The sequence below is a fragment of the Amblyomma mixtum genome, chromosome 1, assembly GCF_055824585.1.
Source record: "Amblyomma mixtum isolate Tamu chromosome 1, ASM5582458v1, whole genome shotgun sequence".
NCBI lineage: Eukaryota > Metazoa > Arthropoda > Arachnida > Ixodida > Ixodidae > Amblyomma > Amblyomma mixtum.
In genome coordinates, this window is record NC_143012.1 from 83,220,376 (window position 1) to 83,245,654 (window position 25,279).

At 45.9% G+C, this 25,279-nt stretch overlaps 1 protein-coding gene across 2 annotated transcripts in view; it reads left to right on the plus strand.

Moving 5' to 3' along the window:
* Positions 1–219: 219 nt before the first annotated feature.
* RanBP3 (ran-binding protein 3) overlaps positions 220–25,279 on the plus strand; it is a 50,419-nt gene continuing 25,359 nt past the window's right edge. Inside the window, exons 1-6 of one of the 2 annotated variants that reach the window (XM_089553550.1) lie at positions 220–316; positions 7,487–7,546; positions 11,964–12,059; positions 15,574–15,618; positions 19,620–19,715; positions 24,849–25,200. In XM_089553550.1, the coding sequence (XP_089409676.1) occupies positions 253–316; positions 7,487–7,546; positions 11,964–12,059; positions 15,574–15,618; positions 19,620–19,715; positions 24,849–25,200 (713 nt within the window). In that variant the 5' untranslated portion in view covers positions 220–252. Of the gene's footprint in view, positions 317–5,285; positions 5,350–7,486; positions 7,547–11,963; positions 12,060–15,573; positions 15,619–19,619; positions 19,716–24,848; positions 25,201–25,279 lie in introns of those variants that run through there. The other variant, XM_089553557.1, reaches the window with a different exon arrangement.

Consider the following 25,279-nt stretch of genomic DNA (forward strand, 5'->3'; position numbering starts at 1 on the left):
TGCTTCTGTTGTGACACTGACCACATTTTTTTGAACCCTTGAATTTGCATTGTCTTACTACGTTTAAGCACGGAGTCTTTAAAAAACACTCAAAATATCATAAAAATATATACTAATACAGTAGTCACGCACTTCTTTGACGAGATAGAGCAATTCAAAGTATTAACTCACAGTTTCAAAGTTCCATTTTCACTTCCTACGGTAGTGCGAGCGTCATCTTCATCAAGCAGCAAATTCGACCACAGCGCCTTCATGCGCCCAAAGTTGGCCAACAAAACAAAAACACCGTGGGAGCCTCTCAAAATGGCGGAGAAAGGTAAGCTCTCTCTGAATATGGAGCAAAAAGAAAGGATTGCCACTGTCGCTTTCGTCTCGGCAAAGTGCGCAACCCGGTAGTCGGGCGGCGTCCGACCAGGCGTCGCCGTCTCGCTGTTACTATTTTTTTTTTCTTTATCTCGCTGCTGCGCGCGGCATCAGAACTCGAGGCGTTACAGTGCGGAGGTGCCAGAACTATTTACTATTAGTGTGTGTGTATATATATATGCGTTTCGAAATACACCTCCCGCAAGGTGCTGGCTGTAAACAGTGATGCTCACAGCTCATGGCCCAAATTCGCGGCAGTCCAATCTCCCGTTTCGTCCGTTCGAGAAACGCGAGTGAACATTTCAGCTCCCGCGTTGTGGGGGTCTCGGAGCCAAAAAAACGCTGCCCCAAAGAGCCCGAGGCGACGCTACTCAGATTGGCGGCTACTCAGGAAAAACGCCGCTACCAAGATCGCGCGCATAAGCTAAGCTTCCGTGCCGCCCCGAATTACCGGCAAGTGTCTGCGCGTCCTAAAATAAAAAGTAACGTACGGCGTGAAACGTCGCCTCTCGGAAGGAAATTGCATAGCGTCGGCGCGAACGTGACTCGGACGTCGCGCTAACCACCAAACCGACGTGCTTCTTTAGCGTGGCGCGCGACGAGGTGGTGTTGGGTGACTGTGCGTAGATTTGCGTGTGTTTGCGGCCGGGTCTTTCTCGCGCTTCTGTTCTTCTATCGCGGCGCAATCGTGACCGTAGCGGTGGCGACAGAGTGTGAGCGTGACGCAGTGTACCGGTGGCGACCGATACGGCCGCTGCGACAGATACCAGGCGAGCGCCAGCGTCTGTGGCCTATTTTCTTGGTTTTGCGGCGGCGGCGGCTGCTGGCGTTGACAGCAGTCGTCGCACCATTCTCCTTCCCTTCCGACCTCTGCTGTCGCGTGCGGCGTTTGAAACACGACTCGAGTCGCAGCCTGGAAAGAGCCGGGCGCCTGGACGCGTACCGCTGTCTCTTTGCATCGGGCTCGGAAAGCCGTGAGGGATGCTTACATCGCGACCTCGCTGCCTCGTTGGTCGCAAGACACACCTGTTCGTTCACAAGTTGCTGGTTCGCGCGGGGATCAAACTTTAGTTGATTGGTAGGTGTGTTTGTTTAAACCGGCAGTGACTATGTTATAGCGCTGCAAAACGGAATATTTAGCCGTAAGATTCGTTTTCTTTTTTGAACGCGTTTTACGATCGGTCTTCGCGAGCATTCTCAAGTTTCATTTAATACCTGTGCCTGGCAGGTGTTTCTGTAAAGTGTAAAAGCAATCCACAGCTCTTTACTTGTTACGAAGGCTGCCTGTTTTACCTGCAGTCAGCTGGACCTCTACAAAGCAAGCATTTAGTGCGTCAAGTTTTCCAGCTGCGAATGCCATGCTAGTATTCGTAATGCTATTCCAAAAAACAGGCACGTTGTGTTACAATTGCTTTTATTTGTCCCGACTACAAACGGGGGAAACTGATTGTTTCCACACAAATAGTAATTTTCTGAATGAACAGAAGCTCCAAATGTATTCGTCCTCCGGTGAGCCTTGCACTGTTTTCCGATTCTTTAGCAAAGTAAAGGTTACGTAAACGTTCTCTTGCCTAATGTGCATAGCGCAAGCTTAAACATTACATTTATTATGTACACCTGGCCGCCGCGGTGGCTTGGTGTTTATGGTGCTTGGCTACTGACTCGAAAGACATGGGTTCGATCCCGACTGCGTCAGTCGCATTTCGATGGAGGCAAAATGTTAAAAGCCTGTGTACTGTGCAATGTCAGTGCACGTTAAAGAACCCCAGGTGGTGGAAATTTCCGGAGCCTCCATTACGGCGTCCCTCATAGCCTGAGCCGTTTTGGGATGTCAAATCCCTATGAAACCTATTATGTACACCTTGGACAACTAAGCCACAAATTACATCATTCTTCGGCACACCCTGTCAGACCTGTTGAACAGACTGGTTTTCTCCACAGCCAGTTCTCTGGGTAGTCAGTCAGTTCATGCTGACTATGCTAGTTAAGCGGTCACTGAGTACTGGCTGGATATGTTCTGCCTGGTCTGATGTTTGGCACCATTTGGCTCTTCTTGTGATAAAACATGCAATCCTGATGAGCAGCATTAAGTAAGTGGTTAACACATGTCTATGCAGACTCATTGGGGCCTACTGTCGTTGTTTAAGCTTTCAGAAAATGAGTGTGTCATGATATAAGCAAAAAACTGATGAGTGCACTGGCACAAGCGTAGCTCAAAAGCTTGTCTTCAGCACTCACTGTTAAAGGGACACTGAGGAGAAATTGAAGTTGGCTTGTATCGACAGAATACCAGCTCCTGATTACAAAAACGCCACTCATACTGACAACAAAGCTCTTGTAACGTAGAAAAGAGCAAGAACCAAAATATAGGTATCGCCGCCACAGGCCACACTCGCAAGTACAAGCGTGATGACGTCATAGGACAAAGCAGTGTTGCTAGAACCAATCGTTCCAGGAACTCTAGGACCAGAGAAGCTGCAAATCACTGAGGCGCAGCCAGTGCATGCGCAAATCTCCTTGACGTCGCCAGATGGCGCCACGTGCCTGCAGCTACGCGTGTGCCTGAAGCATCGGGACCAATCAGCGCCTGCTCACCGGCGTTAGGGGGGCTCCCGGTATTCCGCTAGCAATAACAAGGTACACGTTATTCTAAAGGTGTCTATTTGCAAGAACTTCGTTGACGACTTCGAGAACGAGATCCATCGTAACGCTGGCAAAATGCCAGTGCAAACGTAAGCGAAGCGACTGTAGCGACGGCCGCAATAGCCGATAGATGCCTTCAACGTGCGGCCGGCGGTAGCTTTCTTTTCGGCTGCTGCTAGGCCGCACTGCTGGCCGCCAGAAATCACGGAGTCTGCGTTACGTCATGCTCACGTCATGTTGCACGTCACTTAGTCCTGTGTCGTCATAGGAGAATCCCAAGTTTGAATCAGAGCGGCGGGAAAAACTTTTTCAACTTCGAATCCAAATTGCTTAGAAATAAATGCGTCTTTCGCTGCCGGCCAAGTGGCAACAAAGCCATGACATGCCGAACTATCGTATTTTGCTATAAAAAAAATGTTAATAGTGCTAGTGCTCTCCTCACTGTCCCTTTAAGGGGGTGGGAATAGTACTTTTTCGAAACCAAATCAAATGCGGATAGCCCATCTTTGGTACCGATATGAACAGTGAAGGAACCAAATCGAGTATGAATCGAATAGACATATGGTTATTCATTACTTGTACTTGTGCGAATATTCAGGTGATTATTTGCTGTCTATTCGAATACTTATAAAAAAATGAATATTCATGCATAACACTAGTGGCTATGCTATAGCTCCTGGAGTTATACCCATTGCTGCCAAAAAACACAACACTGATTTCGACTAGGGTGTACGCAACAAGAAGTTAGTGCAATAACTCTGTGACCATCATTTCGTGTGCGTAGAAAGCTTACCTTTTGCTGCTGACGACGATGACAAGCAAACTCTGCCAAGTTGCTCATTCTTGGAGGCCATGTGTGTGAGCATCACAAATGCCTCCACATGCATAGAGCGCATCCGGGCTCTGAACCTTCCATTTCTTGCGCACCTATCACGACAGCGTGATGTATAGCTTTGGAGTACTAGGCCTTGTTTTTGAAACTGTCGTTAGGATGTGCCCTATTCGAATTGTGGGCCTATTGTCCGAGAACTATTTGAAAACTGCAGATCGTGTTCATTTCATATAATTTTAAATGTGCTCTTTTTGATTCATACAACGAATCGAATAGTAGGATGTTTGATTTGCTGTTAGAAAATTTCGAACATTTGCTTTCCCCCTACTCAGTATCATTTATTGATATATTTACCAGCTCTCAAGGCCCAAGGGCATCATGGGGAGGGTGGGAATGACAAAACGAAAATTGCTGGCAAAATGGTTCACTTAGTGCTTTTTTTAAGGCGATACTATTGGTGATGGCAGCGACGAGGCAGGAATTCATGATGGTTTAACGGTGCAAACAAACAGAGTAAGAGAAGCGACACACAAAATGGAACCGTTCTGTTTTCCTTCTCTTAAGGCCCGTTCACACTTGCCCAAAAATCCGGCGAGCGAAGTGGAATCGGCTGCTTGACGCGGAAAGCGGCGCGGCGAGGGCGATGGGGCTGGACCGATTTCCGCCGCGCGGCGACAAACATGGCGGCGCCCTTCGAAGCCGGACCCCTCGCTTCGGACTGAATTCTCGTTGTTGCTGCCTTTTTTTGTCCGTTCACTGGTCAAAAATTCAGCACAGGTCTTTCGTTTCGTCTCACCTCGCCTCTAAGAAAACGTATAAGTGATAAATTTGCTTTATTTTTTTTATTCAGAGTGACGATTCTGCCGCTTCTAGGCTTAACAGCAGAGTCTGTTTGTTGACAGGGATGGTTCCCGCCCTGACAACCAGATGGCGCCACTATATGCTAAGTTTATTTTTGCGTCTGTGCTATAGCATGCGCTAAACTAAAAGTGAGAATGCGCCTGCGTTTAACGTACGTGAGCATGCATACGCTTATGGTACGTAGACAGCGTAAATTTATGCTGTTTTTTCACTATATCTGTGTATGCCGCTAGCAGTGACGCGGTGTGGAAAAGCGAGAAACAGCAGGGGCGCGACAGATCCGCCTCGCCCGCGTGTGAACACGTGAGAACAGGTCCTTGTTTTTGCGGCGAGCGAATCCGCTTCGCTCACCGGATTTTTGGGCAAGTGTGAATGGGCCTTTACTCTTTGCACTGTTGAACCGTCATGAATTGTTACCAACTCGTTTAATCAGCAGTTCTTCTTCAGAGCCAGGAAGGTGGTTGTAGTCGTTGCTGGTGAGCAGCGAGGCAGAGTTAGTATGACGTGGACGTGTTGTGACAAATTTGGTACGGTTCATGTTGTACCTCATGTTTACTAATGTGATGTAAGGGAACACCAACTCTAGCAACATGGTCGTTACATGAAGAAATGCATGATGGATGATGCATTACCTGGTTTTGGAGAGTGGTGTAAGTAATGCACAGGTAGCAGTTTAGCACTTCGCTTCTTATAATAGCTGATTCATCTTCATCTTTTGCAGGTGCCTCTCTAAAGGGTGCTTTATCCTTTTCGTACTTATAAAATAAGTCGAGAAACAGAGAAGATAACTGGGGCCTTGAGGCAACTTAGTTCGGATTTATGGAGTGACTTTAAAGTAAAACAAGCCAAAACATAACTATTTCAGGCGCGGTGGCATTTGTGGCCGCCCCGATACAAAGGGAAAGCCTATATCCATCCGTCCATTGAGACTTGGTATTTGAGATCACAAGAGCAAGGAATTTGATTGGATGACCCAGTGATTGTTGCTTAAAATGTTGCTAGAAGGTGACTGGGAGCGGCTTGTCAGGGTTGCTCATGGTTACTTAATGGAAGAGGTTTCCGTTCTCCATATACGTTGATGAGGCACTTATTTTTGTTTTCGAGAACACTGTAAATGTCCAAATTGGCTTGTTTTCAAGGCAGAAGTCCCACTTGCTTAGGACTACACTAGAAGCTGTAATTTGAAATTGCTTGTTTATTTGAACTTAACATAATTAGAACAAATTTTCTATCCCCTTCGATTGATATTATTGAGTTGACTGTACTTTACATGGAACAGCAAAAATGTCTGAATCTTCAACCATAATCATCATCCATAATAATAATAATAATAATAATATTTATTTATTCATTTACATGATCTCAATGCTTAAGGACATTATAGAGAGGAGTAGGTTACCAGAACAAATCGTTTACAGCTTTCTTGAAGTGGATGTCATCGGTGATGGCAGCGATAAGGGCAAGGGGGTGACTTGCCACATAGCGCTAAAAAGACACGGACACAAGGGAGACGCACAGGACGGGTTCTAACTTACAACTGAAGTTTATTGCATGAAACCAGGCAATATAACAGAGAAGAGGAGATAAAAACATTTGAAAAAAGGAAGCACTCAAATAGCGTTATCGTCAAACAATATTCACAGATTAGCAGACATGAAAAGCATTTCTTTGTCAGATAGAAACTCTGAGGCAGCACTGACGCATGTATATTCCTTTTGTGAATGTATATTGTATGCCTCTATAATTTCCCTGGTAAGCTGATCTTTGTGGCAATCAATGACAACAGAGCTTTTGAAATCCGGATAACAGCCAGGACACTTGTTTGTTTTTCCATCCTTTTCTTTAGCGTTGATGTGGCCAGCAAGATGCCCCTTGACACCATTCCTGACATCATTGTTGTGTTCTTACAGCCAATTGTTGAGGCATCTCCCTGTCTGGCCTATGTACTTCTGGCCGCATTTCAACGGAATGGAATAGGCTGCATTCTTTTTACATGTTACATACTGGTTCTTAAGGCTTCTTTTTACATTTTATGGCTTTTTTTTGGACGAGGGTTCACGCGATTACACAGGTTTGATAACTTGTCGGGAGCGGAGAACACTGACTGCACTTTTGCACGGCTCATTATCCTCTTGAGGTTGTGGGAAAGGGTGTGGCAGTATGGAATAACCGTCACTTTTTTGTTTGTTTCTGTTTCCATTCTTTGGAATAGGCTCGCTAGGTTCAGCCTTTCCGAACTGAGAAATTGTGTGCTTCAGCAACTTCTGAGTGACAGAAACCAAAAGATGAGGAGGGTAACCTGCTTCCCTTAGCCTGTTGCACTGATTAAGAAAACTAGACTCTGTACAATGTGTACAGGACTTTTTGAGCGCGTTGGAGAGGCATAAGTTAGCGATGGCCCGCTTTACTATCTTAGAACTCCAACGCGCTCAAAAAGTCCTGTACACATTGTACAGAGTCTAGTTTTCTGCGAGAACACAACAATGATGTCAGGAATGGTGTCAAGGGGCATCTTGCTGGCCACATCAACGCTAAAGAAAAGGATGGAAAGCATGAGGCAGGCACGTTGCAGTGTTGAATCAAACATTTTGAATGTGCATTTATCACATAAGTGGGCCAGCCAGCACCAGCTGGGTGTCAGTGAACTCGAGTTGTGAATTGATTGAGGTTGAATTGCTGGGAATGAAGTGAATGAGGGCGAGCATGATAAAAGCAGTTACGTATAACTTGAGCTACTGAAGCCAAAAGCGTACTTTCATGTTTCTTAATGTGTTTTGCCTCTCCCAGGTGGCAGTCCAGGCAATGGGGATTCTGGACTTGTCTCCAGCTCCTGCCTATCATCTGGAGGTAAGCTGTGCTGCAAAGACATCGCTGCCTTGTTTGTTAAGAGACGCCAAAGCCTGCAGGTGAAAGTGGAATGTGAGCTTGTAACAGTGGTAATTTTTTAATGCATGCCGCACTACTTTGCCACCAACTGGAGTGCTCCGAACTTACAGATCACTGCCGATTTTCCAATACAGTTCGAGGGGAAAGAGAGAAAAAAAGGACGGAAAGGCAGGGAGGCTAACCAGGCGATGCCCAGTTGGCTACCCTACACTTGGGGAGGGGAACAAAGGGGAAAAAAGGAAAAAGAGCGGCAATGAAAGGAGCTTTCTAATTGCCACATAGAGCTAAAAAGACACGGACACAAGGGAGACTCACAGGACGGGCGCTAACTTACAACTGTGTGTCTCCCCTGTGTCCGTGTCTTTTTAGCTCTATGTGGCAAGTGAACCATCACCAACTCGTCCAAGCTTCTATTCTGGCGAGTTTTCTAAGTGTCCAGCGACCACTATGTCATGGGGACAGAGGGCGCACACTGAAAACTTAAAGATTATAAATGGCAATACAACCCCGAGTCCCTCAAGAATCTCAGGAGTGTTTTCACCGCTTTCCCTTGTGAGGAAGGTTGTGTCCAAGGCCCCAGAACTTTGGGCTCTGTTAGAGGACGCGAGTCCAAGCGGTACAGAGTAGCAATTAGGGGAAAGAACTTGTTACTTGACAGCCAGCTTATGTGACTGGATTTTAAAGGTCTATGTTGCACTTGCATGTGTGACTTCCTCGTTCTCCCTGGTGTTGTTTGGCTGGTGGCGAAGTTTATTTATTTATTTTTTTTATTCATACTGTTAACCCTCTGTATGAGGGTCATTACAGGGAGGGAAACATATACTAGTGCAGTTTTCTTCGCTAAAGTACACTCAATAACACAGAATTACAGATTTGCACAGCAGTCCTCCACGAACGTGTTCACTATCTGAAATTTTTCTACATCTGTTTGGTCCACAACGTCGCTTGGTAGTTGATTCCTAATTTCTACAGCATCGGGAAAAAAGGAGTAGCGATAGACATCAGTACGTGTAATAATAGGTTGCATAATACCTTACTGTGATTTTTTCGTGGGCAACGCTTCAGGGGAGGTGTAACATAGTGTTGTTTATTAACTTTTACTTTATCATTCATTATCAAACAAAAAAGTTTCAATTTTTGCTTTGTTCTTATTTCTAGTGATTCTAACTGACACTGTTTTAGCATTGCTGTGACTGAATCAGTGCGGCGGTATTTAGAGCATTTAAAACGTGCTGACATCCTTTGCAATCTTTCCAGTGTATATTTTTCATTGCACATGCTTTCTGGTAACTTTTTCAGCTGAATGTCAGTTGTGTACTGTCAGTGGTGCTCCTTTTGAGGTTAGGTGACTGAATGTGCAGGGTGTGTTCAATTCTTGGTTAACGTTGCAGTTTAGTCATTGTAGCTGGTAAACTATTATTTGCCATTCACCGCTGCTTTGCTATGCAACTAGAAGCAATTGGCACTTAAGTCCTTATGTTGGAATACTGTACTGATGATGCTGCCGTAAAGAAAATGCACGAGGGTAGTCTTAGATTGAAGCTTCGATTTCAGGCCAGATTTGCTGAATCTCGGCACTTTCAGCAATGCTAATGTGTGGCAAGGTTGCATATGTTGAATAAGCGGGCAGGAAAAGTTGTTGCCTCATCACACTCTGCGAACCGTACTGCATTTCTGGTGAAAAGAGAAATAAAGTAAAAGCAGGCTGCTATTGTAGTCGGATATAACTCAAGAATGAAGCAGCAGATGCCCTCAAAGGATACCCTCCAGCTTATGGCATGGGCTGATTTTCGTGAACATGGTGTTTAATCTGATTAAGCTACGGTTAATCCCCTTTCATCTGCCACCCCATGCGATTTCAAGGCAGCAGGTCAAAAAGGGTTAACCACGATCTCATGAGAATCGGTCGACGCTATTGACTGTAGGGCCTCCTTTGAGAGGCATTTGCCGATTCATTCTTGAGTTGGATCTAAGTATACCATATTTTCTGTCATAGAGTGTGCATTTGTGCTGAAAGCTGTACGCAGTATTGTACTCATGGCGGAAATTCTTCAAGCGCTGACCGATCAATCTAAACAAGTGATGTTTTGGCCCCGCCACGGGGGCGTTGTTCTTAGTACTGAATATTTTTCTTGTGCTCAATGTGCAGTTGCCTTTTCTTTTTCCTGATTTGCACAGCGGTCGAATCAGTGCTGTGATTCAGCACATGAAATAACAGCCCAAACAAAAGCTTCGTGACCATTGTGTTTGCATTGGCCTCAAAATGGGCCTCAGTGGCTCATCCATTGGCGAGGAGGTGTAAGCATTTCAACTATGTAATGCCTGGGACATCCAGTACGATGCAGATTGTACAAAATGCCAGTAGTTTTGAATTGTGGTATTGATTTATTGCATCTGCCTGAATACCGTTTATCATTCTTATATGTTCAGATATTAGCCTGACTTGCACATTTTAATTTTAGAACAATCGTAATCTTCCCTATATATGTAGAAAACCAGCGAAAAGGACGCATTCACAAGGAGGAGAAGTACACAGGACAACGCTGGAGAAGTACACAGGAATTCCAGCGTTGTCCTGTGTACTTCTCCTCCTTGTGAATGCGTCCTTTTCGCTGGTTTTCTACATACTGTGCACCAACTGGCCCAACAAGCTACGCTTCTTCCCTATATATCTACCAGCGTCTTGCATTCCTGAAATGGGGGGGCTTGCCAGCAGGAAAAGTTGGGAAATTCGATACTTTTTTTCTGTAATTTACATTGCCTGGGCACTGCAGGATTAAAGGGCAACTTGGGAGGATTGTCCAACATCTTGAGTTGTGTATCGGATTATATTTCGGGGACCTCCCTGTCTCAGTTTGGGTGATTAGTTTTTTAAAGGTAATGAGGAAAACAACTGTAAAACTCCAGAAAAAAGGGAACCAGAACTGAAAGGTAGCTACCACGGTGGCTCAGTGGTTATGGTGCTCGGCTGCTGACGCGAAAGACGCGGGTTCGATCCTGGCTTTGGTGGTTGCAGTTCGGTACTGGTGAAATGCTAGAGGCCCCTGTACTGTGCGATGTCACTGCATGTTGAAGAACCCCTGGTGGTCGAAATTGTCTGGAGCCCTTCACCATGATGTCCCTCATAGCCTGAGTCGCTTTGCGATGTGAAACCCCATAAAGGAAAACCAAAATCAAAACTCATTAACCAAAGTACAACTTCACAGTACTGTCACAAAACCTCTTATGTGTGCGTCATGTACTTGATTGGTTCAACTGGTGACTGTAAGTGACAGCTTTGGTTGTTATTCGTCTGAAATTACCACAACTGTACACGAAACTGCTTCCTTCAATAAATACTGAGCGACCGACGGCCGTGCAGCGCGTCATGTCACGTATGCCATGTTGCCCATGGAAATTAGCCTGATTGAGGCCACTAAGCGGGAAAATTTAAAAATTATTTGCACTGAAACAAAGTGCTGCCCAGCTCCGAAATTTCACTGAACAGTTCGGAAGACTCCGATACACCTGCCATTCCATGAAAGCTTCAGTAAAATCTGTGGAGGTAGAAGAGAACCTCAGAGTTACCCTTTAACCCTTAATCTGCCACTCCCGAGATAACTCGGGCTACCACATATGCACACCCCCTGCCTCTCCCGAGTTAACTCGTTCTGGCTTTTTAACTCACCCCCTGCCGCTCCCGATAATACTCGTGAAAAAAAAAAAAAACGATGCTAACATGTAGCGCCATCTATGGAGAGACTCCGTAAATTCATAGATTTTGTAGGGTAAATTTTACACAACAGATGGCGCGCATGTTTCCACATCCGAGTCGCTTCGTTTTGGTCTGCGCACAGCAGCCATGAGGCTATGTGCCACATTCGTCCGCGCTTGGCGGACGAAGAAATTCAAAATTGCTTGTGAATTCGGAGTCAAATGACAATGAGAACGAGGAAGGAGCCCACCTAAGTGCCTTGTGGAGTGATGACAGCGATGAAGTCCCCCTGCCACCAAAAAATCCGCGTAAGAAGAGGAAATCCGACAGGCCAGATTGGTGCTGGAAGATTTGATGCATTACAACTAATATCTATAAGATTATCTTGAATAAACATGTCTACATGTCCTGCAGAGCATTTTAGGGCGTTACTAGCAAAAAATTTCCAGGAAACTAACATGCAAAAAAAACCCGGCAGGGTGTGTGCAGATGTAAGTAAAAAAACCTGGCAGTGAAAGGGTTAAGAAAGTAGCATTACTGTGGTGCAGACTAGTGAAGCTGAGCTGGCAAATCTTGCACTTCATGGTCAGCATCTGTTGTTCCGCTTTGTTCTCAATAACCTGCTTTTGGCTTTGCTTTCCTACTTCCTTGATTCCCCCCCACCTCTTTGCATGGGCCATGCAGCTGGCATGTTGGGGCTGTCACGGATCCAGCAGAATCCGTTTGCCATCAAGACCACCACACCGACAAGGAGTGTGGCGGACAGCACAGAGAACAAAGGTGGATGTCACTCGTCCGTTTCTTTCAATTTGTTATCGGCTGTAGTGCTACGCGTGTTCGAGACGTTGAAGATGAAAGTGGAGATTGGTGGGAAAGACGTTGGTGTGGGCGTGATGAACTGCTTGTCGTGTTCCTTGGCTGCGAACTCTGATGCAACTACGTACTGTTGAAACTGCGCTGGGCGTTCCGCAGTGCAGATGGCTGTGGTGCTACATGTGTTCGAGACGTTGAAGGTGAAAGTGGAGATTGGGAAAGACGTTGGTGTGGGCGTGATGAACTGCTTGTCGTGTTCCCTGGCTGCGAACTCTGATGCAACTACGTACGGTTGAAACTGCGCTGTGCGTTCCGCAGTGCAGATGGCTGCGTCAAGACAGTTTGGGTAAAGGAGACGGGGTGAAGCATGTTGCGGAACATGCACAAAGGTAGCGGTACAGCACCTTTTAACTCCATTTTGGACAAGCAGCGTATGCTGGCATTGTCATCTGGATGAGCGAATGTCAGCCGTAGGCAGCCGTGGTCACAACGCACAAGCCTGCCGCATGCGTTAGAGTGCAGTAGAGGATGAACGTGCTCGGAATGATAGTTCCAAACAAACTGTGTGACAGAATCCCAAGATCACAAAGTACCCCCTTTGTCAAAAGTAACCGAGCAGCAGGTTTCTGCTTCTCAATCGTATAAAAGAGCCCTTATGGCACCCCTAAAGACCGAAAGGTGTCACAACATGAGGGCAAGGGCTCGTCTTACTTCACAAAGATTCAGAGCTTAAGGCCTTCCACAAGTGCTTCGCTAGGCGGCTAAGAAAGTAACCACCTTTGCCGGGTTACTTTCGGCAAAGACGGTACACGCCACCAGAGGTAATATGTCGGTGTGAACATTCGGCAGTGCATGCCAGTGAAGCTATCACTGAAATTCACATTTAGGTGGCACCCGTCCTGTTAGTTTTGTTTGCCACCTTATTTATTTATTTAGAATACTTGAAAGGTACGGACATGGGAAAGAATGCAAAAACACTAGCTGTTCTATTCGTGTGTGCGGTCTGGAACTGGGAGGCTCACGGGAAAGCTTTAAAGGTGCACTGAAGAGGATTCTGAACTTGTCTTTTTGCCGCGGGAACTTGATCTACACGTTCCTAGCATTCTTAGAAACTGCAACTTATTGCTCTGTATGGCCGATTTCCCTAATTAAATCGAATTAACGCCCGGCTCCCGTCCTTTTTTTTTTAATTCTCCCTCGTACGGTGGGCGGAGTCAACCAACGCGTGACGTTCCTTTCAGCCAGCTCCGTGGAGGCTTTGCTTTCGCTTTATTTTGTTTTTTAGGTTTCCATGAATAAATAGTTTCATTCGCAGATAATATAGCCGCAAAATAAGTCCGCAGAAATAAAAATACCCGCAGACTATTTTCTACTACGGACTACTACGTATTACTCCGCCGATGGCAGAGCGGCAAGCCGCCACGGGACTGGGTGAAAGGCACTCCACGCGTTGGTCGACTCCGCCCACCGTATGAGGGAGAATTAAAAAAAAAGGGCGGGAGTCGTACGTTAATTCGATTTAATTTGGGAAATCGGCCATACAGGGCAATAAGTCGCAGTTTCTAAGTGCTAGGAACGTGTAGATCGAGTTCCCGCGGCTAAAAGACAAGTTCAGATTCCTCTTCAGTGCACCTTTAAGGGCTGCTGGGGAGAGCACAGCTAGTGATGGGAGGGAAATAAAGGGACATGAAGTTAGCGTACGGAAAGGTGACAAAGCGGAGTAGAGGGAAAGCAGAATTTTAACAGCAGTTGAGAAGGGAAAATGGATGTTGGGAAGTGGGGGGGGGGGGGGGGTGGCAGTGCTGGTGACTTTTAGTCCAGTGAGTGACAAGCCTAAAGGTGGAACAAAGCCCGACTGTATGTGGGAGCTGTTGCTTTTGGGGAGTTTGTAGGGTTAATAACTGACAGGGTTGCAGCGTTTCCAGTGGAGGGGCAACGCATAGATCCCTCTTTTCTGTGACTGTATGCACACAGAAAAACCACAGGCAGCTGATATTATCCAGAGGTATCTGCTTTGGCTCAGTGATTGTGATGCTCGGCTGCTGACCCAAAAGACGCGGGTTTGATCCCAACCGCTGCAGTCGCATTTCAGTGGAGGCGAAATTATAGAGGTCCGTTGTACTGTGCGATGTCAGTGCACGTTAAAGAACCCCAGAGAGTCGAAATTTCCGGAGCCCTCCACTACGGCATCCCTCATAGCCTGAGTCGCTTTGGGACATTAGACCGCCATAGACCGTAATCGTTTTCTGTGGGCTGCCTTGCATTCCACTTGTAGGTCTGATGTGAAAATAAGATTGACGTGCACGGCGGTGCAAAGTCGTTTCCTAATTTAATGAACTGCTGCTGTCTGCTGTTGCCAAGTGTTTGCCACAACTGGCACTTTTCCTTCCCTGCCCAGTTGTTGTGCTTCCTGTTGATAACGGTAATGCGGGGTAGCCAGTGATTTGACACTGCATGAAGAAGTGTTCCTTTGCTGGGGTTGTTTTTTTTTTTTGACAGCATCGTTGTGTGCCTCAAAAAAATTGTTTTGCTGATAGATATACCGGGTGTCCCTGCTAACTGTAACCAAACTTTTAAAAAAGGCGAAGTGTCCTAGTCCAGTGAAACCAACTCAGGGTTGTTCATAGGCGCGTGGCCTAGTCTTGAGAATTTTTTTCGCTCTTCAAAGTTAACTAATTCGTTAAGTTTAATTGGCTAACTTTTTAATTATTGACTTAGGAAGAAAGTGTCAATGAAAAAGTTTTAGATCGCCTCGAAAAGCCGCTAGTAGTGCTGTTTCCATCAAGTTACGATTTACGTAGCTTCATTTATTGGCCTCGAAAGAAAGTTTTCTAGTGACCAGCTGCTCGCTCACTTCTCTGCCCCAATGTGCACGCAAAGTCTCATAGAGGAGAGGACTTCAGAAAAAACGGATTTTATTCTTTAAGGCGCGTCTTGGGACGTTGAAGTGGCACAGTTGTCATGTGGAAGCTTTTTCTTATTGTGCGGGTTGTGGTTAAAGGCCGGTAAAAAAACTGCTTTACATAGATATTACATTGCTGCAAATGTCCCGGTAAGCTGTTTCTCAAAGCGGTCTACAACTTTTCCATTTACACTTTGTTCCTCAAGTCAATAATTAAAGAGTTAGTTAATTAAGCTTAACTAATTAGTCAACCTTGAGGAACGAAAAAAATACTGCAGACTAGGTCACGCGACTCTAAACAACCCTCGATTGGTTTCAGACGGCTAGGACACGCCGTGTATTTTAAAAGCTTGTTTACATTTAGCTGGGACACCTGGTATATTGATGCTTGTGCGTCGATTCAAGTGTAATGGTACTGAACTCGTGGAGGGGCTTTTCTGCTGTGAGGTTTCGCTAGAGCTGAGCTTGGTTCATTTGCGTGCATGATGGGGGATGATGGCTGCCTGAAAGAAAGAGCTCTTTTGTTTGCGTAAATTTACATTCTCGCCTTAACGCTTGTGCGCGTTTCTCTTTGTGCAGAGACAAAGCCTATCGTTGCGCCACCTACCTTAGTTCTTGGCACGGGTGAGTGATCACTTTGCTGTCGGTTGCGAATGGTATTGGAGCAGGGAAGCTGTGGCGGAAAACAAAAACTTTGCTTGCAGTGTGTATGCATATAGCCTGAAACCATAAAGGGGCACTCTGTTTGAGCGTGGAGTCATACATGGTCTGTTCTGAAAGTAGTAGGACTAACTTTCTTAAACAAAATTTACAGTTTTACAGTTTTCGAACGAATCCAGGAACGCCTGGACAGGAATGCTGTTTAGCTCCCTTGTCACGGCCTGTTGAACAACATCTACCGATCCGTGATGTTCCCCCTTGAGCGTCGATTTTATTCTCGGGAATAGAAAAAAGTCTGGCGGGGCCAAGTCGAGGCTGTAGGGGGGCTGAGGCAGCCTTGCCGCCTTGTGCTGGGCAAAAAATCGGGGTCCTCATTCACATGATGAAGAAGATCCTATCGGTTGGCCTTTTCCTCCTCTGACAACACTCCCAGCACCAACTTAGCACACGCTATCCTCATGGATAAGTTTTCTGTCACGATCTCAAAAACTTGGGTTTGAGGAATGCTCAAGTCATCAGCAATCATTCTGATACTCATTCTACGATCACTGTTAAGTAAATGTTTCACTCGCTACACATTTTCGTTGGTCTTGCTGGTCCAAGGGTGTCTGGAGCGGTCGTCTTCCTCCACTCTTTCCTTACCTTCTCGGAAAAGCTTGTGCCACTCAAAAAACACCTGATCTACCCATGGAAGCGTCACTGCAGGCCTCCTTAATCATGTTGTGAGTCTCTTTGCCCGTTTTACCAAGATTTACTCAAAATTTGATCGCGTATCGCTGATCCAGTAAACGCACGATGATTCTGCGTGACGAGACGTTTCGACAGGGGTTCACAGTACAAGCGACCTCCTCTCTTCAACGGCCGAGAGCTGACTGCCCATTTTCCCCAGCATTCCCAATATCCCCCTTCAACGATCCTGCACGCAGACCGCCTCTCGTCCGCCCGTTCGCCCCGGAAAAAACCAGTCCTACTACTTTCAGAACAGACCCTGTAATTCCTTGTAAAGGCAGACACAGAACATGCAGTTTCAAAATATAGAAGAAAGAGAGTAGGCACCCTTTGTGCCTTGCAGCTTGGGGGGAGGTGCAGTGGATGACCTGTGCCAACATTGTTCTTTCTTTTTTTTTTTTCTGCTGCTTTTTCCGTGTTTGCCAGTGAAATGAACTGCATTCTGGCCTAGCTTGCTGTCCTTATTGAGGGGGGAAAGAGGGCCTTAGAACAAAATTTTTATTCATGAAGTCAGAATTATGAAATCTTCAGGGAACATGTATTTGTGCGTGCTGATTCCAGATATGCAATTTACTTTTCTGTACAAGTCCTTGTGCACCAATGCCATATGTTGTGTAACTTTATACCGAGAGCTTTCAAGAAATTTTATTTCAAGGAAATAGCTAGATTGCATGTCATTGACTTCTCTTGACATCAGGCTATGCAGTGTGGGTAAAATTATCATCCTGCTTGTCATAGAAGTTGAGTTTCAGGATTTTGAAGTTGTCACTTCAGAAACTGGAATACAAGTTTTTCTTACCGTTTGTGAAGCGGCAAATTCAAAACCCTGTAACTCATCTTCTGTGATAGGCAGTATTAGTAATTTTACCCTTATTGCGTAGCTTGATATCAAGAGGAGCCAATGGCATGCAATCTAGCTAAGTTCTCTGGAAAAAAATTTCTTTAAAGCTCTCTGCAAAAAGTTACATAACATACAAGTGCACAAGGAGTTGCCTTACATAAAATTAAATTGCGTATTTGCAATCAGCATGCAAAAAGTCATGTTCTGTGAAGGCGGGTTCGATCCCGGCCGCGGCGGCTGAATTTCTTTGGAGGCGAAATTCTTGAGGCCCGTGTATTGTGCGATGTGAGTGCACGTTAAAGAACCCCAGGTGGTCGAAATTTCCGGAGCCCTCCACTACGGCTTCTCTCATAGCCTTAGTCGCTTTGGGACGTTAAACCCCATAAACCAAACCAAACCATAATTATGACTTCATTGACAAAAATTTTTTTCTAAAACCAGCCCCCCCCCCCCCCCCCCCCCCGCCCCCCAGGAATGCAATGGCTTTCAGTACTTCAACAGCGTGACTTTTTGGGCTTGTTGGTGCGTGACCATAACGCTCGTGTTGTTTGTGTCTTCTACGTGTGTCCTCATCCCCTGCTGCACTACAGTCTCGCTATGTTCGCTTTCAGTGTGCCAGTATTTTGATGTGCCACTGTGCACTGTTCTAGCTTGATCGCATCAAAACATCTCAGTCTTTGATGCAACACTTTGAGCATTCTTTCTTCAAACAAACAGCTGTCAGGAGTGCAGATATGACTGCACCACTTTCTGAACCAAAGCAGAGAGTGAAAATGGAAATAAACGTGAGGCGTGGTTTTCACCTGGGCCTCTGCTTTTGTTCACGCATACTCTAAGCATGCCTCACTTGGCCACATGCTTTATATTTTTTTTTAATGGGGGATGAGGGGATCGAAGGCAACTTCTCTATTTTTCGACCTAGAGTGATGAAATTTGGCAGACTGGCTTAAAACAGCACCAAACAATCAGACATAAAGTTTCACAATGACAGCTTCAGTAGGTTCCCTTTTATCATTGTTTATATGTTGTCCCCATGTTGCTTGCTTGTGGAAAGCCTAGCATGACAAAAAAAACAGGCTACAGGTCTGTAAATGCTTTTAATATTTACTAAGAAGTGTGGTGTAAATCAAGACTCTCTTAATTTTTTTTTTAATTTCTCTGCTTTTTTTTTTTAAAGGACACAATATGCACCTTATTTTATGTTTAGAATGCATTATGCTCTAATTACCATGTAATAAAAACAAGTGAGCCTAAATGGTAAATCTGAGACTGTCTTGACGCAGGTCACACTTCAGTGATCACAACAAAACAAACGGGGTAAAAATACATGCAACCATTGCTGTGCTACGCTTTCCACGAACAAGGTATTAAGCTCAAAACAAACTTTCGAGAAAACAAGCCTGAAAGTTCTAAGCTAGCACACACTGTCGATGGGTAGATGCCGACAAATATATTTATTTGGAGCGCTTAAAGTTTATTTTTGGGTGAAATATTTCCGTACAACATAGAAGCAGTGTTGGAGATGCCAAAAAGTGTACTTTTCAAAAATCGCCTTTTTTCGCGATTTTTGTGATCTGATCCCCACATCCCCCCTTAATGGCGGGTTTCTTCTTGTTCTTACGCACTGTCTGTGGCGATTGGTTGTCATCTAGGCTTGGCGTTTGAGCGTAATGTCACTATGTCCATTTTTCTCCTCCTGCCTATTCTTTCTTTTCCTTTCTTGTTTTAAGAGCATTAGCTCTTACCCATCACGTTTTGTTTCGAGATTTCGTGGGGTCTGCTACCACCCTGAGATCACAGCGCCATCTGTGGCAGCAACTAGAACACAGCACATCTCGCATTGAGACTTGTAGCACCATCTACAGTAGCATTGTAGAAACAAGGGAAGAATTTGATGAAGGTGCCAGTGAAGATGTTAAGCAGTGATTTGTGTGATAGTTGGTTGCAGTATGCACTAGTGAAATGTTTGTGAGTGTGTTTATCATGTGGGGAAATAAACGTACAAATTCGTATTTCTATTGGTGTACTTCCCTTTAAACTTTTCATATCAATTCTAGTAAACCAAACAGCTAACACCTGTTGTCTCAACATCTTCCGGACGGTGGCAGCTGTTTTTTTCTTGTCATCTTCTTTCTGCTTCTTCTCTTTTGGCCGTTTGAATTGGCTTGGAACGATGCCAAAATCTACAGTAGGCTTCTCACATACGGTGTTCAGGATGGGCTGCCAATAACAGCTCTCGCTGCAGAAGTGAACATAAAACTGTGCGTCAGTGACCTGGTGGTGTGGATGGCTGCAATCAGCGTTTGCTATCTATAGCCGACTTTTACAAGGTTTGACTTTAGCAACTGGTTTCGAGGAGGAGTTCACGAAGAAGTGGTGGGACTGCTGTTTTCAGACAATGCCTGTGCCGTGTCCTCTTCGGGGAGCAGAATAGTCCTGCGGCCGTCGGCCCTCTCCTTCCAGGCTGAGAAGCTCAAGCAGTCATCCTCCGGTGAGTGGGTGAATCCGAGGGAACGGGCTCTTTCCCCTTTCAGCTGCGCATTAGCTTACTACAGCCAAGCCCACTTATAACAATATTCAAGTGCCATGGAAATACCATTGTTATAACCAATAATTGTTATAACAGGGTTGTGCCGAAGAAAATAAAAGATGACAAACTTCAGAGCATTTTTTGACAGTAAATACCCGGAGGGGTTTGATTGTTCTAATGCCTGTAAAAGCTCGTTAATTCGAACTGTAGGGAACCGGAACAGTGTTCACCGATCACCAAAGCACTGCCATCACTGCTCCACTGGGAGCTTCGCGCACCTCCACGTCGCAGGAATCAAGCCGGCTTTCCGGAAGTTAGCGAAGAACAGTGGAAGATGGGACAACGTATGCGTTGCCGGTGTCAGCCATAGCTCAGAGTGTAAAAACAAAGAAAAACGCATCTGCACATTTTCTTCTGCGAGCGGCGCACCCCTCAGAAACGTTAATAATGGACTGCTCCGCCAAGGCTCCCTATCATGCTCCCTACTTTCTTCTCTGCATGGGCCTTTTGCTCAGGGGAACGCATTCACGGGTTCTTTTGCTTTCTTGGCGTCGCTGCGCCGGCTTAGTCCATTGGTCGGCCCCACACGCGTGCGCTTTTGTGTTGTAAGCATGGTTTTGCTGCTGCAGTTGTAGCATTTCCTTGTTTCTTTTTCTATAATGGTTGACACTCAGTTACGAGATTTAATTGTTATAACCAATAATGTGCCTTGACAGCATTGCTATAAGCAATTTACTTTACCATAGAACAGCCGCCGCGGTGGCTCAGTGGCTATGGTGCTCGGCTGCTGGCCCGAAAGACGCGGGTTCGATCCCGGCCGCGGCGGCTGAATTTCTTTGGAGGAGAAATTCGAGGCCCGTGTACTGTGCGATGTCAGTGCACGTTAAAGAACCCCAGGTGGTCGAAATTTCCGGAGCCCTCCACTACGGCGTCTCTCATAGCCTTAGTCGCTTTGAGACGTTAAACCCCATAAACCAACCAACTGCCATAGAACACATGGTAAAGCTGATGGTGCCACGACTGACCATTGTTATATCCGATATATTGTTATAACCAGTATTGTTATAAATGGGCTTGACTGTATGTGCTCTTCCTGACCTGGGCTAGTGGACTGTGTCTGCAAGTTTTGAACGTTGTGCATGGCTTAGAGCTCGTTGCAAAACTCACTTGTCGGGTCGGTGAAAGATTTGTCCCCGATTGCTCCCTCTGCTCAAGTGCAAGGGGTAACTTTTCGAGGACTGCGCGTGTTGAAAGTGGCCGGTCTTTGTTTCAGGTGGTATATCAGGCGCAGTGGCATGCCTGGAATGCAGCGCAGTTAAACCTGAATGTAACGAACCTCCAGATAGCGAATTCTTCACTATTATGAAGTTTCTCAAGTGCTCAACGCCGCCTCCATTGGAAGCGCGTGTATTTTGAGACCTCCATGTAACGAAGGTGTTGCGGTGCTTGGCTTTAAGGGGGGACACTGGTCTTGAAAAGAAAATTTTTTAAATTTAGTCATAGTTATGAAATTTTCATGCAAAATGATTCCTTGAGCACTTATGCACTTTTTATGCTAGTATTTTGCGGAGAGTTTTGAAGAAAATTTGCTGCAGGAAACTCGCTGAAATGTGTGCCATTGGGTTCTCTTGACACCAAGGAATACAATAAGGGTGAAATTATCATCCTGGCTCTCATAGAACTTGAGTAATAGGGTACTGAAGCTGCCACTTCAGAAACAGGAATACACACTTTCCTTCTCATTTCTGAAGCGACAACTTCAAAACTCTATAATTTAAGTTCTATGATAGGCAGGAAGACAATTTCACCCTTATTGTATTCCTTGGTGTCAGGAGAGCCCAGTGGCATACATTTCGGTGAGTTTCCCGCAGCAAATTTTCTTCAAAACTCTCCGCAAAATACTAGCATAAAAAGTGCATAAGTGCTCAGGGAATTGTTTTACATGACATTAAATGACATATTTAGAATCGGCACACAAAAATACATATTCCCTGAAGATTTCGTAACTGTGACTTCATTAAAAAAAATGTTTTTTTCAAGACCAGTGTCCCCTCTTAATATAACGAACTGCCATCTGTCCATTAGCTAGTGCCGAGTTACTGGAAACTTGGCAGCAGAACCACGTGAAAGTTTTGTGACGATAGAGCATGAGCTGACATAAGAGAAATGCCGATCGCAACGAGCACAACAGTTGACGCCATGCACAGCGCTCCAGCGCCGTTGGCGCATCTCCAGCGCTGTCTCTTTTGGAACGTCATATCACGTGGCATTACTACCATTCATGCTCAGAAGCAGCGAAAAATAATAGGGCATAGCAAAAAAAAAACGAAACGTCGCGAGCAGAGCGCCACCATTGCCGCCGCGCAGTTGCTCGCGTTATTCTGGCGCCGATAGCTCTCGAGCATTGGCTGCGGTGATGGCGGGGAGTGCCGGCGACGCAAGGTGAAGAGTTTGTTTCCTAGGGAAGCAGTGAGGGTAAGACTGCAAGAGGTAACATGCGGGTAGAAGCGCATGCCTTCGTGATCGGTCTACAGCGGTGCCATGCGATTAGAGGCACCCTACCTCTAGCTCGGCCACTTAAAATGATGCAGTATCATGCATACTTGCATCATGGGCTATATCAACGAAGGTAAGCCAGTTCAAGTCAAGGAAAACAATCGAAAGTCGAGGTAAACCATGCAAAACCAGCGCTAATCGTGCTAGTGCATGATAATTCATGATTTGCTCCTAAGCTGGTTTTTAATTTTAATTTAATTAATTTTGGAGTTAATTTTTAGAGTGAAAGCTCTACTTAATGCTGAAAGCTGCAAAAGCCGGGCCATCACTTGAAGCCTTCACCTTGAATAAATAAAATCAGACATGCCGCGATTGGGATTTGAACCTGCGGTGCCGCGAAAAGATAGCTTCGTTGCCCACTGCACGAAAGCACTGTTGTATCGCCGCAGCCGATTGGGCCTCGTGTTAAGCTGCAATACACTCTCGTGCCGAGCATTGCACATCGTAGTCTTCATCACCTTTCATCTGCGGTGCGAACAGATGAGATCAACTTAACTTCGATGAGAGCTTAATCGTCACCAGACGTGCCGACGACCCAGCAAAGCAAAACTGTGATCCAGTTGGGCTAAAAATATGTTTTTGCTAGTCTACTCGGTTCAACTACGTTAAAGGGACACTGAGGAGAAATTGAAGTTTGCTTGTATCGACAGAATACCAGCTCCTGGTTACCAAACGCCACTCATACTGACAACAAAGCTCTTGTAATGTAGACAAGAGCAAGAACCAAAATACAGGTATCGCCGCCGCAGGCCAAACTCGCAAGTACAAGCGTGATGACGTCATAGGACAAAGCAGTGTTGCAACTCTAGGACCTGAGAAGCCACAAATCCCTGAGGCGCAGCCAATGCATGCGCAAATGTCCTTGACGTTGCCAGATGGCGCCACGTGCCCGGCAGCTACGCGCGCTCCTGAAGCATCGGGACCAATCAGCGCCTGTTTTCTGGCGGTAGGCGGGCTCCCGATATTCCGCTAGTGGTATCAAGGTACACGGTATGCTAAAGGTGTCTATTTGCGAGAACTTCGTTGACGACTTCGAGAACGAGCTCCATCGTAACGCTGGCAAAACGCCAGTGCAAACGTAATCGAAGCGACTGTAGTGACGGCCGCAATAGCCGATAGATGCCTTCAACGTGCGGCCGGCGGTAGCTTTCTTTTCGGCTGCTGCAGGCCACACTGCTGGAAGCCAGAAATCACGGAGTCTGCGGTACGTCATGCGCACGTCATGTTTCACGTCACTTAGTCCTGTGTCGTCATAGGAGAATCCCAAGTTTGAATCAGAGCGGCGGGGAAAAACTTTTTCAACTTCGAATCCAAATTTCTTAGAAATAAATGCATCTTTCGCTGCCGGCCAAGTGGCAACAAAGCCATGACATGCCGAACTATCGGATTTTGCTATAAAAAAAATATTAATAGTGCTCTCCTCAGTGTCCCTTTAAAGCCCTACCATTTTTTGCATGCTTTGCTCCTTTGTACCAAGGCAGTACAGAAAAGCCGCCATGGTGGGTTACTGGCACTGCATTCCGGCCATTCCATGTCTCTTGCCCCCAGGTTCAGTGCACTCACGTGACTGCACACCTGCAGTTGGTTGCTAAATGTATTATACGACCAGAATTGCTCATAATTTTGAACTTAATAGCCACGAAGTCGTTATGTGTGCACGTATTAACCGGAAAAAAAAACTGCTAGTGTATAGGGCATTTATTGACCACAATTTTGAGCGTGTGAACTGGGAAATGGTGTGCTATATAGAGAATGTGTCAGCGAGATTTGACTCTAACGACACAGTATGCTACAAGCTTTTGCAGTATCATTTGTTCCAAAATAAAGTTTGTAAAGCAAAGGTTCAGGCATGCAGGAGTTTTGGTGTTCGGGGAACCCAAAAAGCACTCCCGGTAACCACGGTCGAAAACTCCGGACAGGGAGATATCAAGGCATCCAAATTGAGGCTGAGTGCCAGATTTATTTATTTATTTATTTATTATTCCTCAAAGGTATTTATTTATTTATTTATTATTCCTCAAAGGTCCCTTTCGGGACATTACATGAGGGGTGGGGATAACACGGCAAAAAAAAATTATTATACATTAATAAGAAAATGGACAAAAATTACATTGATGAATGGGCTTCCTCGATGGTGGTCTTGAAAAGTCGGTGAATCATGATGGTGGCCACTTCAGCAGGGAGGTCATTCCAGTCACGGGCAGTCTTTAAGAAAAATGATTGCTGGAATGTGGTGGTATGGGCACGTTCAGGGTAAACGGCGTTCGGGTGGTTATGGCGGGAAATGCGATGCACGCGTGGAATTAATTGGTTGGCTTCTGTAAAGTTGTGGAAGAATTTATGAAATAAGCAGATTGTTATTTTGATGGTGTCAGGATGTCTAGAAAGGCTGCTGCTTTAATTGTGGCTGCTGAGTCGGGACAGGTGGTAGCCATTGAAGCCAGGAACCCGACGTATCTGCCCCACTAATGTTTTGGTCGCTAAGCATCTGCAGCACAACACTGAGACCAAGTATTCCTTCACTCTTCTACTTAATAGACACGACATCAGCAGAACCCAAAGAGGGCGCAGCTGTAGCCACCAGAGAGCAGCAGCAGCAGCAGCCAGCATCGTCGAAAGATCCTCGTGAGGTCTCCTCCACGTGCGAATCCAGCCCGGTCACAAATGGCACCAGGGTGTTGGGCGGTAGGGAGTCTGGCGCCGAGGACGAAAACAATGGCAGCAGTAGCACCACCACGACGACGACGACGACTACCTCCTCGAGCAGTGGTGGTGGCTTCGGCTTGGCTCTGGGCGACCTGCGGAACGGCACGTCGTCATCCGAACACCTGGCACCCCTGGGCAGTGGCAGCAGCGGCAGTGGCCTACTTGTCCCAGCAACAGAGGACGCGTGAGTAGGGTTACGTGCTTTGAGTGCTGTGGCAGTTGGCACATAATAAGGGAGTAATTACTCATTGGCATCCACCCGA